At 50.3% G+C, this 15,480-nt stretch overlaps 1 protein-coding gene across 2 annotated transcripts; it reads left to right on the top strand.

Annotated features, from left to right (window-relative positions):
* Positions 1-12: 12 nt before the first annotated feature.
* On the top strand, positions 13-15,056 carry Rpl3l (ribosomal protein L3 like). Of its 2 annotated transcripts, none has more exons than XM_052759039.1 (10): positions 13-119; positions 3,909-4,101; positions 9,526-9,694; positions 11,462-11,597; positions 12,797-12,983; positions 13,073-13,233; positions 13,409-13,510; positions 14,400-14,495; positions 14,706-14,825; positions 14,921-15,056. In XM_052759039.1, exons 2-10 carry the CDS (start codon positions 4,062-4,064, stop codon positions 14,975-14,977), a joined length of 1,068 nt encoding a protein of 355 aa, XP_052614999.1. In that variant the 5' UTR covers positions 13-119; positions 3,909-4,061; the 3' UTR covers positions 14,978-15,056. The 2 variants fall into 2 exon arrangements, with proteins under 2 accessions (XP_052614999.1, XP_052615000.1); XM_052759040.1 differs by lacking the exon at positions 13-119 and adding an exon at positions 1,920-2,254.
* Positions 15,057-15,480: the final 424 nt, after the last annotated feature.

The raw sequence follows: 15,480 nt of genomic DNA, 5'->3' as shown, positions 1-15,480 counted from the left end.
CGCCTCTCGGGCACCCCCTTGTGGTTCCCAGCGCTATTGCACAGTGGCGTCCTGGTTTAGTTGGATAGAGTTCACCAGACGCCGGGAAAGGTAGCAGGGAGCAAGGCGAACTCGGCTTGGTAAGAGAACACACACACAAATCAACGAATAATAGAAACATCAAACGCCCTCACTACTCCAGGAAGCCATTCTAGACTGCTCAGTCCTCTGGCCTATTCAGGGCTCTGCTGGTGGGTGCCCGTGAACATGGGGGCTTCTCTGAAGAGGCGGGGCTTGCCCCGTTGTAGTCCGTGAGAGGAAAAGGGTCTCTCACCCTAGGCACAGAGTGCTCTGCCCTGCTTCTGGGAGTTCTGTTCTAGTCCTGAGCTCTTGTGCCCTGAGTTGTTCACTGGCAGGACTGCACTGCCCGAACTCTGAGTTTATGCATTTAGAACTGGTTTTGCAGCCTGGGCAGTGGAACTCCTCACCTATCTGTCATCGTGGTGCTGGTCATCTCCTGCCAGTGTTGGGGACTAAGAACATAGAGCTATCAGGGGCAATGACTTACCAAATCTAGTATTACACAAAAATCAGTTTATGACATCGAGGTCAGACCCACAAATCTTAACATTTGGTAGCATAGAATCTTAGTATCTAGTGCAAAACCACTATCCCTGAGGGTCAAGCCTAGTGGACTCGGTGATTCTACAACTATAGAACCTTGCTTGATTCTGTAGCAACAGAATCTTGGGATTGAAAAATAACGCGGGGTGGTGGCGGCAGCGCGCGTCTTTAATCCCATCACTCTGGAGGCAGAGGCACCCGGATCTCCGAGTTCCAGGCTAGCCTGGTTTACAGAGTTCCAGGACAGCCAGGACTACACCGAGAAATGCTGTCTCAAACAAAACAAAACAAAACAAACAAACAAAAACCAAAACAAAACAAAAAAGAAAGAAAAAGAAGATAGTTGGCACAGTGGCACAAACCTGTAGTAGGAGCTACGCAAGGGGCTGAGTTGGGATGATTCGAATCCAGGAGTTCAAGACCAGTTCCAGATATGTAGGTTCACGCCTATAAGCCTGTCTGCCGTTTTGGTGGTGGAGGTAGAATTGCCCAGAATTCAAGGCCGGATATGCTATAATTTGAGACCTTTTCTGAAAAGAAAAAGAAGGGGCTGGAGAGATGGTTTAGCAGTTAAGAGGTCTTCCAGAGAATCTGGGTTTGATACCCACCACTCTGTTTGTAACCGGCTGTAATTCCAGTTCCAGAGGTTCTGGTGCCCTCTTCTGGCCTTCAAGGACACCAGGCACACAAATGATGCACAGATATACATGCAGGCAAAACACCCATACACATAAGATAAAATTTAATTAAAAACCAAAAAAAGGAGCTGGGCAGTGGTGGTGAATGCCTTTAATCTTAACACTCAGGAGGGAGAGGCAGGTAGATCTCTCAATTCGAGGCCAGCCTGATCTACAGAGCTAGTTCCAGGACAGCCAAGGCTACACAGAGAAACCCTGTCTCGAAAAAAAACAAAAAAGGGAAAAAGCCAGGAGGGGGTGGTACATGCCTTTAAGCTCAGCACTTGTGAGGCAGAAGCAGGCTGATCTCTGAGTTCAAGGCCAGCTTGGTCTACAGAATGAGGTCCAGGACAGCCAGGGCTGCACAGAGAAACCTGGTCTCTAAAAACCAAAAGGACTTATATAATTTGCTGGGCAGTGGTGGCAAATGCCTTTAATCCCAGCATTTGGAAGGCAGAGGCAACTGCATCTCTGAGTTTGAGGCCAGCCTGGTCTACAGAGCTAATTCCAGGACAGCCAAGGGCAGACAGAAAACCCTTGTCTCCAAAAACCAAAAACCAAAACAAAGCAAAAAAAAAAAAAAAAAAAGCAAAAGAAAGAAACAATAACAGAGCTAGCAGTGTAGCTCAGTTAACAGAGTGCTTGCCTAGCATGCACAAGGCCCTTGGTGCCTTAATCTCCAGCACAGCATAAACCAGTCATAGTAACACGCAGCTATAATCCCAACACTTGCACTGGAATGTGGAGGCAGGAGGATCAGAAACTCAAAGCCATCCTCAGCTATATACCAAGTTCCAGGCCATCCTGTGATACATAAGACCTTGTCGCAAACAAAGATGCAAAGAAACATGAAACCAAATTCAATCAAGTGGCTGTTCCGGCTAGTTTTTTTTTTGTCAACTTGACACAAGCCAGAGTCATCTGAGAGGAGGGAACCTCAACTGAGAAAACGCTTCCATCGTATAGGCCTGTAGGTAAGCCTGTAGGGCACTTTCTTGATTAATAACTGATGTGGGAGGGTCCAGCCCACTGTGTGTGGTCCCGGGTTCTATAAGAAAGCATGCTGAGCTCGAGAGGCAGAGCCAGGCAGATCTCTGTGAGTTCGAGGCCAGCCTGGTCTACAGAGTGAGATCCAGGACAGGCGCAAAGCTACACAGAGAAACCCTGTCTTGAAAAACCATAAACAAACAAACAAACAAACAAAAATAAATAAATAAATAAATAAATGATTTACTGCCAGAAGAAAGGGGAAAAAAAAGAAGAAGAAGAAAGCATGCTGAATCAGCCGTGAAGAGCAAGCCAGTGAGCAGCATTCGTTCAGGCCTCTACTTCAGTTTCTTTCTTTCTGTGTAGCCCTGGCTGTCTTTGAACTAGTTCTATAGACCAGGCTGGCCTCGAACTCGCAAAGATCTGCCTGCCTCTATCTCTCAAGAAGCTGGGATTAAAGGCATGCGTCCAGCTTCTACTTCAATTCCTGCCTTCAAATTTTTGACTTGAGTTCTGCCTCGCTTTCCCTCAATGATGGACCATGATCAGGTCTTGTAAGCCAAATAAATGCTTTCCTCCTCAAGTTGCTTTTAATTATGATGTCTTTAAGGTTTTTATTTTATTTTGTGTATGAGTGTTTTGCCTGAATGTATGTCTTGGCCCGAGGTCAGAAGAGGATGTCAGATCCCCAGGAACTGGAGTAACAGACAATTATGAGCCACCACGTGGGTGCTGGGAATTGAACTTGGGTCCTTTGGAAGAGCAGTCAGTGCTCTTAACTGCTGAGCCATCCCTCCAGCATGGTGTTTTTATTGCAGCGACAGAGAACTCTAGCTTACAGCTCTCAGGGCAGGAGACCTCTTTCCCAGACTCAGATTTTCTTTCTGGCTGTGGCCTGAGGACAGGACCCCTCCTCACGTCACAGTGGTCCTGTTCTTGAAGAGTCACTACCCAGTCCCCAGGACCATGGGAGATAAAATGCCATCCCTGGTCCCAGGTGTTCTTACCACGGCAGGCTGCCCATCCGATGCCCCTCCTAGGTTTGTTCCTGCCACCAGAGGCCATGCTGGCTACAGGAGCCAGCCAAGGAGCCTGCCAGGTGCTAAATCTGGGATCTGGCAGTTGAGTGTTCTGGCCCTGTCATTCGACCTCTGGTGCCTGGTGGGGAGGCCCCTTCCTGACTGCAGGGACCGGCCATGGTCAGTGGGCTGGGGCTACACCCTGAACAAACTGGCATTCCAGGGGAGGGGGAAGGGATAGTCCTGGAGCTGTGAGGAATGGGTCTGAAGAGATAGCAGAGGGCCAGGGCTATGCTTCTGGGCCTAGAAGGGGCGTGAGGAGGAGAGGTCACGGTAGCCACCTGCCCCGGACATACTCCCTTACTGTCTTGGACCCATCCAGGTCTTGCCAGGCCGAGTTCACAAGGGCAGGAAACCCGTGGTTGTAGAGACCCCATCCTTAGCCTCTACATCATCTGCTTTCTGTTCTTTTGTAGATGGATGGGGTAGCACTGAGGACCCCCTGGATCTCTCCCTCAGACCTCTAGCCCACATTGTATTTGGGAATGTTGAGTCAACTGGATCATCCTGAGGCCACCCCTAGGGAGACCCCAGTTCTGAACTCCTTTTCTCTTACCCCTAGTCCCACCGGAAGTTCTCTGCCCCTCGACACGGACACCTGGGTTTCCTGCCCCACAAGAGGAGCCGGAGGCATAGGGGCAAGGTGAAGAGCTGGCCTCGGGATGACCCCAGCCAGCCTGTACACCTCACAGCTTTCCTGGGCTACAAGGCTGGCATGACCCACACCCTTCGAGAAGTGCACCGCCCTGGACTCAGTGAGTCGCTGAGGGGGACGCAAGGCAGAGTGGGGGATGGAATCTTGCAAATGATAGGAGCCAGAAACTGTTCTTGTGGTCCAAGTAGAGCCACAATCCCAGAAAAGATGATGTCCTGTGCGTGGGGATTGCTCTTAGGACAGGCAGGATCCATGCTGAACTTTGTCAAGCCCTGAGCATGAGCAATGCCTGGAGAGAGGGGTTTCTGACAGTTGAGGCATGGAGAGGCTAGGAAAGTGGTCCCAGGTAGTTAGTAAGCGGAGCTACTGGGATTCAAAGTGGGCACCCTCGTGGGGCTCAGGACTGTAATTCTAGCTACTTGGGATATTGAGGCAGGAGGATCACAAGTTCAAGGCCAGCCTAAGTAACTTAGCCTCTGTCTCAAAATAAAGGTTAAAAAAAGATTTGGGGATGTGGCTCAGTAGTAGACTGTTTACCTTGTATGCCCAGAGTCCTAGGTTCAATTCCCAGTATTGCTAAAAATAATATAACAGAAATTTAAAAATTGGGTTACCCCATCTTTCTTTTTTTTTTTTTTTTTTTTTTTCGAGACAGGGTTTCTCTGTGTAGCTTTGCACCTCTCCTGGAACTCACTTGGTAGCCCAGGCTGGCCTCGAACTCACAGAGATCCGCCTGGCTCTGCCTCCCGAGTGCTGGGATTAAAGGCGTGCGCCACCACCGCCCGGCTACCCCATCTTTCTTAAAGCCTCCTGTGTAGTGTCTATCTATAGGACTTTAGAACATACATTTTAGGAGAGCTAGGTTACAGATGTAGATTGCTGTGTGAGAGACATTCTATCCTGCAGGAAAACCCCTTAAGCAGGAAGGTAAACAACTCCAAATAGTTCAAGAAAGTCCGAGAAATCGACCAGATTTACTAGGACCCTCCCTGCAGGAGTAAGCAATAAAAGTTGAGCATCCCCCTTCAGAGGGGCAGAGCTGACCTACAAAGAAAACTCTCAGACGTCTGGAAGAAGCAGGAAGCTGTGGAGCTGCCTGGAAGAGGTTAAGATGAGAACGAGGTTTAGACTAGAGTCAAGGCCAGGAGGTGGTGGCGGACGCCTTTAATCCCAGCACTCGGGAGGTAGAGGCAGGCGGATCTCTGTGAGTTCGAGGCCAGCCTGGTCTCCAAAGCGAGTTCCAGGAAAGGCACAAAGCTACACAGAGAAACCCTGTCTCGAAAAACAAAACAAAACAAAAAAACAGACTAGAGCCAATTGGGAAGGACACTCCAATATGCCGAGCTGCCCGTGGGCTGTGTGGTGTGCTCCAGGTTCCCAGCTTTGGTGACCTGTCACCCATGCTGGAGTGGGTTTTGGTGATGCATATGTCTCTGAGTCATTTCTGCTCCTGTAAGTGACCCCCTCACCCATATTCCTGTAAGTAACCTCAGTACAATTCATTGGTTACCAAGTTGGACTTTGGTGGTATCTGTACTTTGATCTGTTGTGGAGTAGATGTGAGCATAGTATCCCCAGAAAAAGTTTTGTCACACAAGATATAGTTCAATACTTTATACTGTTTACCTTGGTTTGCTGTTAGAAGACTCAGTTTTAATTATGCATGTGTGTATGTTTGTATGGGGGTATGTGCACATGTGTGCAAGTTCGCAGAGACCAGAAGAGGGTGTTAGATATCCTGGAGCTAGAATTAAAGGTGCTTGTGCTATCTAATTTTATGTCACATTGACACAAGCTAGTGTCATTTGGGAAGAGAAAACCTTAATTGAAAAAAGACTCCACAAGAATAGCCTGTGGTGCATTTTTTTAAAAATTAATGATTGATATGGGAGGGCCAAGCTCACTGTGAGCAGTGTCATCCCTAGGCTGGTGGTCCTGGGTGCTATAAAAGAACAGGCGGAGAAGCAAGCCAGTAAGCAGCGCTCCTCCATGGCCTCCGTTTCTGTTCTCGCCTCTAGATTCTTGTCCTGCTTGAGTTCCTGCTCTGACTTCGCTCAGAGATGGAATATGACCCAAGAGTTGGAAGCAGAAATAAACCCTTTCTTTCCCAAGTTACTTTGGTCATGAGGTTTTAGTACAGCAACAGCCACAGGAAACAGTAAGCCAGCCAACGTGTGTGCTAGGAACCAGACTTGGGTCTTCGGAAAGAGCATAATGTGGTTTTTTTGTTTTTTGTTTTCTGAGACAGGGTTTCACTGTGCGTAGCCCTGGCTGTCCTGGAACTCACTCTGTAGACCGGGCTGGCCTCGAACTTGCAGAGATCTGCCTACCACTGCCTCCTGAGTGCTGGGATTACAGGCACTACCACCAGCTGGGCCAGTCTTTGTTTTTGATGTAGGGTCTTGTTATAGCACAGGCTTGACACGGTCCCTCTGCTCGTCTCCTGAGTGCTAGGATTATAGGCATTCGTACTGTGTACGTTCAACTTCCCTAAGTTCTGTTGCATGCACTTATGTGTCACTTGTGAAAATTTGTATACCTGCTGCCTGTTGTATGACTGACGTTTCCTGGGGAGATGCAACACACACACACACACACACACACACACACACACACACACACACACACACACACACTCACTCCAGATAGGGAGCTCATGGCAGATCAAACTCCAGCTTGATGAATCAATATGTTTTACTGGGGTTACTTAAGGAATATGAGTGAGGGGTCACTCACAAGAGCTGAAATGACTCAAAGACAGATGCATTATCAAGGCCACCCCAGCATGGGTGACAGGTCACAAAGCTGGGAACCTGGAGTGCACAGCACAGCCTGCAGGCAGCTCACTAGATCAGAAAGTGGCCTTTCCAGGTGGCTCAGTCCATTTGAGCCCCTTCGGGCAGCTCAGCTGCTCCGTTTCTCCTAGGCTTTTGGGCTGGTCTGGGCTGTTTCCAGACGGCCGGACTTGTCTGAGAGTTTGCTTTGCAGTGTGGCTTGTCTCTGTGTGATGCTCAGCAGGCTTCCATGTTTGTATACTCTTGCAGAGTGAGGGTGCTAGTGAATCTGGTCAGTATCAGGGACTTCATGAAGTTATTTGGAGTTGTTTATTTGCTGTTTGACGACGTTACTTGCAGTATCTCACCTTCCCTTAGAATGTTCTGGTGTTTGACCTCCCTGTAAACACCCCCTCTCTTTGTTGAAAATAGATTCTTGGGGCTGGAGAGATGGCTCAGCAGTTGGGAGCACTGGCTGCTCTTCTAAAGACCTAGGTTCAACTCCCAGCACCCACGTGGCAGCTCACAACTGTCTGTAACTCTAGTCCCAGATGATCTGGCATCCTCACACAGACATACATGCAGGCAAAACACCAATGCACATAAAAATAAATCTTAAAAAAAAGTTTTTTTTTTCCTTCTTCAGTTTTTCAAGACAGTTTTCTCTGTAGCCTTGGCTGTCCTGGAACTCGATCTGGCCCTGGAACTCATAGAGATTCGCCTGCCTCAAGTGCTGGGATTTAAAGGCCTGTGCCACCACTGTCCAGCTCAGCTCCTTTTTTTTTTTTTTTTTTTCTTTTTAGATCAGTAGTATTTGATTTTACCTAGGTCTCCGGACTGTCTAGTCTCTGGTTCTTGGTCACCCTCGCAGTGTCAGGAATGGGTTCCATCTAGTGGAGTGGCCCTTAAGTCAGTCAGACATTGCTTGGTCATCCCACAGGCTTTGTGCCACCATTGCCCTGGCGTATTTTGCAGGTAGGACAGCATTGTACATCTAAGGTTTTACGGCTGGGTTGGTGGTAAATATCTTGTCTTAAGAAGTTGACCTCGCCGGGCGGTGGTGGCGCACGCCTTTAATCCCAGCACTCGGGAGGCAGAGCCAGGCGGATCTCTGTGAGTTCGAGGCCAGCCTGGGCTACCAAGTGAGTCCCAGGAAAGGCGCAAAGCTACACAGAGAAACCCTGTCTCGAAAAACCAAAAAAAAAAAAAAAAAAAAAAAAAGAAGTTGACCTCTAAGCTGGGCATGGTGGCACATGCCTTTAATCCTAGCACTCGGGAGGCAGAGGCAGGAGGATCTCTGTGAGTTTGAGGCCAGCCTGGCCTGCAAAGCAAGAAAAAAAAAAGTTTCCTTCTACCTGGGTTTTTGTTTTGTTTTTGAAACATGTTTCTTTGTGTAGCCCTGGTTGTCCTTGAACTCATTCTGTAGACCAGGCTGGCCTTGAAATCAGAGATCAAACTGCCTCCGAGTGCTGGGATTAAAGGCATTCAACACCTACCCAGCTCTCAAAAGGGTTTTTTGTTTTGTTTGAGACAGGGTTTCTCTGTGTAACAGCTCTGGCTGCCTGGAACTCACTTTGTAGACCAGACTGGCCTTGAACTCATAGAGATCCTCCTGTCTCTGTTCTCCTGAGTGCTGGGATTAAAGGCATGCGACACCACCTCCTGGCTCCAAAATGGAAGGTTTTAACCTAGGACAGTGGTCCTAAGCTTGTGGGCCTTGACCCCTCTGGCGGTCAAACGACCCTTTCACAGGGGTTGCATATCAGATATCCTGCATATCAGATATCTACAGTTCATAACAGTAGTAAAATTACAGTTATGAAGTAGCAACAAAAATAATTTTATGGTCTGGGCCACCATAACCTGAGGAACTGTATTAAAGGGTCGAAGCATTAGGAAGGCTGAGAGCCACTGATCTAGGAGGAAACTAGTACACCACACTACCTAGTCCAGATGCCCAGCACCCCTACCCTGCTGTGCCCTAGGCTGTCCTGAGATAGCCACATCCCCTCTGGCCCTCTCCAGCCCGTAGCAATGCTCAGTTCTCTACCCTCCTGGTACAGAGAAGCCTCCCTCCCTCCCTCCTTCTTGTGCTGAGGTGTGCAGGGCCACCTTCGCGGCTTCCGCTCTCTCCCCTGTGCCTGGTGTTTCCTCTCCTGCTGTCTCAGCTCTCCTGCCCTCCCTGTCCCTCTCTCCTTCCTTCCTGCCATCTCGTTCTCCCTCCTTTCTTTCCTTTCTTCCTTCCTCTTTCCCTTCCTTCTCTCTCCTTCCCTGTCTCTCTTTCTTTCCTTGCTTCTTTCTCCTTTCTTCCTTCCTCTCTCCTTTCTTCCAGTTTCCTTCCTTTCATTTTGAGAACATATATTTCAGTTGAGCCGATGCCTATCATCCCAACACTTGGGAGGTCGGGGAAGGAGGATCACAAATTCAAGGCTGTCCTCAACTACATCGCAAGTTCAAAGCCAGCCTGGGCTACAGGAGATTCTCCCTCAAAATAAACCTAAATAAAACCAAACCCCATGATGAAACCCGTGGCAGCCTAAGACTATCCATGAAATGATGGGTTTCTAGGTTTCCCTAGTGCTTATGACACTGTATTAGAATTATTAAAAGTAAAATAAGATTATGGTGGTCTCACTGCAGTCAGCTGGGCAGCAGCTCCGTCTCTTGGGCTGCCTGAGTAGTTGGCCCTCTTGCTCCCTTCCCCATTGGCTGAGAAGGTCCCCTCAACTCTCGTTCCTTGGTCTAAACAGAAATTTCCAAGCGAGAGGAGGTAGAAGCTGTGACAGTTGTGGAGACACCGCCGTTGGTGGTGGTGGGCGTGGTGGGCTACGTGGCCACTCCCCGAGGTCTGCGGAGCTTCAAGACCATCTTCGCTGAACATCTCAGTGATGAGTGCCGCCGCCGCTTCTACAAGGATTGGTGAGAGCCTAGCTTCAGCTGGGCTAGAGCAGTGAAGGGAGGGGGGCCTAGCCCAGGCAGAGAGTTTGTGTGGTGCCTTCAACTCAGCAAGACAGGAAGGATTAGAGAGCTGGAGAGGACCCTGGGATCCAGAAACGGGAGGAAGCGAATATTCAGATCTTCAGGGCTGGGCTGGCGGGGTGACTCAGGTGTTTGTTGCCAAGCCTGCCAACCTGTGTAGATCTCTGGGATAGGGCGGGAGGAGAGAACCGACTCTCGAGTTGTCCTCTGACCACCCCACATGCGCACTATGGTGTTTGTACACATATACACACTATATATAAAAGTAAGTGTAAAAAATTTAAAATCGGGCTGGAGAGATGGCTCAGAGGTTAAGAGCACTGGCTGTTCTTCCAGAGGTCCTGAGTTCAATTCCCAGCAACCACATGGTGGCTCACAACCATCCATAATGGTGCCCTCTTCTGACTTGCAGGCATACATGCAGGCAGAACACTGTATATATGATAAATAAATAAATCTTTAAAAAAAAGCATCCAAAAATTTAAAATCATCAGGGTTATTATATTCATGGGGCTAATTTGATGAAATTTCAGAACTGACCTGAGTGAACTAGAAGCCAAAGTAAAAAGAAAAACAGCCAACTAAGAAGTTCTTACAATGCTGGGCAAGGTGGTGCACGCTTTTAATCCCAGCACTCAGGAGGCAGAGGCAGGCAGATCTCTGTGAGTTCGAGGCCAGCCTGGTCTACAGAGCAAGTTCCAGGACAGCCAGGGCTACACAACAACAACAACAACAACAACAACAACACACACACACACACACACACACACACACACACACACACACACACACACACACTGGCCTTTTTAGGCCTCTGACCTGTGGAACTAAGTCTTGAAAGGGAAGGCCCACCCCCCTGCCTGGGGAACTTCATTCCTTCACTATCTTGTGGAGACATGGGCCCAGCCCTCACCTTCTGTGGGAATTAATGAATAGGAGCCCCAGCATCGGTGAAGGACTGTATGACCAAGGGCGAGTTGGCTGACATCTTGAGTCCCTTGCATGCCATGGGTAGGTGAAGGGTGTAGAGCGCCGCCACTGCTCCCCCCCCCCCCCCCCCCCCCCCCCCCCCCCCCCCGGCTCCCTGAAGTGACTGGTGAGCATCAAGGATGCTGTTTTTACTGTTTGTATTATAATTTTCTCTTCATCCAGAGTTTGGCCCCTGGGAACTGTGGCTTCTTCATCTCTAGGATAGGGCTCATCATTCTTTTTACCTTCTAGAGCTCCAGTGAGGGTTGGGAAGGGTGTCTGCCTAACTGGAGGCACAGCATTTGCTGACGGTGTCTGAAGGAGGCATTAGAGGTTTTAAAATAGAGATTATTGCTGGGCACATGCCTGTAAAATCCCAATACTTTACAAGGATCAGGAGTATTAGTCCAGCCTGGGTGACATAGTGGGACCCTCTTTTTTTTATTTTTTCCCGGAGCTGAGGACCGAACCCAGGGCCTTGCACTTGCTAGGCAACTGCTCTACCGCTGAGCTAAATCCCCAACCGGGACCCTCTTAAGACACACACACCCACACACATAGAAAGAGGAGAAGCGGGGAGGGAGGCAGGAAGGGAGAGAAAATGATTGGGAATATCCCAGGCTCTTAGGGAGGTCCTAGGCCAGGGCTCTTGCTTGGTGGACTCCAGGTAGGGTGAGGCAGGCAGGGCAATGCAGGGAGCTCCCCAGCTGGAGCTTGAGCCCTCTGTGTGTGGCTCAGGCACAGGAGTAAGAAGAAAGCCTTTACCAAAGCCTGCAAGAGGTGGCGAGACTCCAGCGGCAAGAAGCAGCTCCAGAAAGACTTTGCCGCCATGAAGAAGTACTGCAAGGTCATTCGGGTCATTGTCCACACCCAGGTCAGTCCAGCCCCCATCTTCAGCCCATCCAGTCTTCGGGTGCCTTCTCCCATCCCCCACCTCCAAATGAAGTGCCCTGACAAATGTCAGCTCAAAAATAGCAGCAGCCCTGGGAACAGGCTCAAGATCTGGCCGGCTACCTCCCTAGCCACTCTTGTCCCAGAGTGGAGAGGTCACTGGCACGAGATGTTTTATGTCAGTGTCATCAACAGCTAGAGTGTCCCATAGACAACTCAGGTACCCAAATGTCCTGAAAGGCTCGAGTCTTCAGTCAAAAGTCCAGCATGGAGAATTGGCTGTACCTGGGGTCCAGCTTGATGTTGACTGAAATTTAACCAGAACAGTCATTCTGGAATTTTCCTATGCATCTTGTCTTCAGCGAAGTATTCCCCAGCAGCAACCCTGTCCCCACTCCTCCTGCTCTCTGAACACAGGCTCCTGTTACTCTCATGCCTGCAGCTCACGCGTAAGCGAGTCGGGCTTGATCTATACCAGTATGACCTCCAGGGACCATGGAGGCAGGGGTCACACTCATCCAACTCCCCTGTGAGCCCAGTGCTTAACACAAGCCTGGTATACAGTAGGAGCTCTGTAAACACTTTCCGAACACTATGTTGTGATCTAGCTGGTGTCTTTCCACTTGTATGTCCTCTTAGCCTGTGATGCTGATAGCAGCCAGAGCGTTGTTGAATGGTCTAGTTAGCAACTTAGAGTTGGGAGAATGTTGGAGCCCTGTCCTCCATCTGACTGGCTCTGGCACCCTCCAGCTCTCATCCGTCCAGATTGTCCCATCAACCTTCCAAAATCTTTCCTGACACAGGGCCTTTTCACATGCTGCTTCTTCCTCACAAACTCACTCAGATCTTTGCCTAGCGACTTTTTGCTGTTAATGGTCACTTCCTCAGAGAGGCCCTCCCTGACCATTCTACCTGAGGTGCTGCCCATCATTTATTGGAACACCGAGCCCTCTCCAAGAGTTTACTTGGCTTTTATCTGTCCTCAAAGGAGATGCTGGGACTCCCTGAGATATGGGATGCTGTCTGCCTCAATCTGTGCTGTACCTACAGCAGCTAGCATGTGGCAGCCACACAATAATGTCTGTGAATAAATACAAGTGGGGAAGACTTCAGGTTGCCAGTGGGCTAGCCTTCTGCAGGTGTGTGGGGCTTGTGAACTGACCTCCCTGCTGTGTCTTGCAGATGAAGCTGCTGCCCTTTCGGCAGAAGAAGGCCCACATCATGGAGATTCAGTTGAACGGTGGTACTGTGGCTGAGAAGGTGGCCTGGGCTCAGGCACGGCTGGAGAAGCAGGTGCCTGTACACAGTGTGTTCAGCCAGAGCGAGGTCATTGATGTCATTGCTGTCACCAAAGGCCGAGGTGTTAAAGGTAGGGCCTGGTACAGACGGTAGCTCCAGGGAAGACTGTTTGGTGGGGGCTAGAGTGGCCTCTTAGCCTCCGGCCCTTCCTATCTACAGGGGTCACTAGCCGCTGGCATACCAAGAAGCTGCCAAGGAAGACCCACAAAGGCCTGCGCAAGGTGGCCTGCATTGGTGCCTGGCACCCTGCCCGAGTAGGCTGCTCCATCGCCCGGGCTGGGCAGAAGGGTTACCACCACCGTACAGAGCTGAACAAGAAGGTGTGTCCATAGCTCCGAGGGGTCTCTAGTGGGATGGCATGACTCAAACACTGACTGGGTTCATGAAATATCATTACTAGTTCCAGAGTCTGAGCATCTGTGCTGGGGGTGGGGTGTGCGGCCATGTTTCTAGCCCAAAACCCACCTCTGGCCCCTACTGATGTTTTCCTGGTAGATCTACCGAATTGGCCGGGGGCTGCACATGGAAGATGGGAAGATGGTCAAAAACAATGCGTCCACCAGCTATGATATAACTGACAAGTCTATCACACCATTGGTGAGGCTACAAATGGGGTCTAATGGGGGCTGGGGGACAGGCCCTACCTAGGTGCTGTTCTGCTGCAAGAGTTCCATTATCTATGCTCCACACTAGATATTGGCCCCTCCCCCCCACTAGATTCAGGGTCTTGGCCGGAGGTCAGTGATGGGAGGCCTGATATGTCTGTGAGCAACCACTTGGAAGCCCCGATCCTTGTTTGTTCCTGCACCCTTCAGGCCTGCAGAGAGGAGAAATGCATACAGCAGTAGCCCAGGCTGGCCTCCGACTCCCTATATAGCTGAGGATGACCTTAAAATTCGGATCCTCCTGTTTTTACCATCTGAATGCTGAGAGCATATGGGTATGCCACACACCCTATTTTTTGCTCTGTGTAGCCCTGTCTGTCCTGGAACTTGCTCTGTAGACCAGGGTGGCCTTGAACTCTGAGATCCTCCTGCCTCCTCCCAAGTGCTGGGATTAAAGGCATGTTCCACTATGACCGACTAACACCCTATTTTTTTAATGTGGTGCTCAGGATTGAACATAGGGCCTCATGCATGCTAGACTAGCATTCTTCCAACTGAGCCAGGGACTCATTGTTACCCAGGTTAGCCTTCAACTCTTAAGTGATCCTGCTGGATCGCTGCCTCAAGTGTTGGATTTACAGGTTTATACCACCATGCTCAGCATCCCCAAACTTCTGAGCCCCAGTGTCCCCCACAAAAAGGCATATTGTTAAGTGAGATAAGACAGGAAGAATACTTAGTATGTGGCTCAGATGCTGCTGCCCTGGAGTGAGCCAGTGTGAGGTACTGTCCCTGCACCCTGGGGTCTGGGCATGGGGCTCCTTCATATCACGGCCCCCTAATTGTCTGCCCTGCCCTTGGTTTGCTCTGTCTCCCTGTAGGGTGGCTTCCCCCACTATGGGGAAGTGAACAATGACTTCATCATGTTAAAAGGCTGCATTGCAGGTACCAAGAAGCGAGTGATCACACTGAGGAAGGTGAGTGCCGCAAGGCCAGCTGGTTAGTGAGTGGGCTTCAGTTGCCTGTTCAGTCCTTTGGCCTGTTCAGTGGTGGGCTGGGTTGGTGGGAGAGTAAAGGAAAGGGTCTGGCAGGAGCGAGTGAGCGATTGAGTCCTTCTCGGTGTGGACTGGAGCTCACAGGAGTTGGGGCTCTCCATCCTTGACATCGCTTCTCTCTTGGATTCCCAGTCTCTCCTAGTGCACCACAGCCGCCGGGCTCTGGAGAATATCGAGCTCAAGTTCATTGACACCACTTCCAAGTTTGGCCACGGACGCTTCCAAACAGCGCAGGAGAAGAGGGCCTTCATGGTGAGCTAAGTCCCACCTGTTCTCTGGGTCTCAAAACTCCGTTTCTTGACTCACTCTCCTGACTAACGCTCCTCCTGTCCCCCTACCTTAACCAGGGTCCCCAAAAGAAGCATCTGGAGAAAGAGAAGCCGGAGACCTCGGGAAACATATAAGATGCCTGGAATGGAGCACACTTGGGAGTGCTTCTGCTGCCTGTCCTGTCCTTTTTGTCTAATAAAGTCCTGAGGCAACTCTTTAAGCCTGGTTCAGAGGTTGCGGGGGTGGGGGTGGGGGTGGGGGGAGAGGGCGGGGCGGGGCGGGGCGCCAAAGGCGGCCGACATCTCAGGGCGCAAGGTTTACTGCCGGATTAGGGCGGACTAGGGATGCAGCTGGGTGGATGTGCCTCCACTCCAGTTCCGGGCCATTACTCCTGGGGTCCTGTGGTCTAGCAGCTCTACTGAAACTGAGTCCGTGCTCCTGCTGCAGGAGACGTGCTCCGCGGAAGAGGCTCTCCGGGCGGGGCCTCCTGGAGGCGGAAGTGGGAACCTGGTTCCCGGGAGGGATTGGTTGGATGGGTGGGGTTTAGGGCCTACCGGAGGAGAGACTCGTCGAGGGCGGGGCTTCTAGAAGGCGAGTAGTGGAAAATCCTGGAGAGACTGGTCTTCTCTAGGGGCGT

The sequence above is a fragment of the Peromyscus californicus genome, unplaced genomic scaffold (assembly GCF_007827085.1).
Source record: "Peromyscus californicus insignis strain IS unplaced genomic scaffold, ASM782708v3 Scaffold_3__1_contigs__length_106647218, whole genome shotgun sequence".
In the NCBI taxonomy this organism is placed as follows: Eukaryota; Metazoa; Chordata; class Mammalia; order Rodentia; family Cricetidae; genus Peromyscus; species Peromyscus californicus.
This window is presented reverse-complemented; position numbering and strand designations above follow the sequence as displayed.

Excerpts from the sequence above, each read along its gene's own strand:
- Rpl3l (XM_052759039.1), top strand. The coding sequence starts at position 4,062 with ATGACCCACACCCTTCGAGAAGTGCACCGCCCTGGACTCA. Across the intron at positions 4,102-9,525 it reads AGTGCACCGCCCTGGACTCA|AAATTTCCAAGCGAGAGGAG; the intron begins GTGAGTCGCTGA and ends TGGTCTAAACAG. Across the intron at positions 11,598-12,796 it reads GGGTCATTGTCCACACCCAG|ATGAAGCTGCTGCCCTTTCG; the intron begins GTCAGTCCAGCC and ends TGTGTCTTGCAG.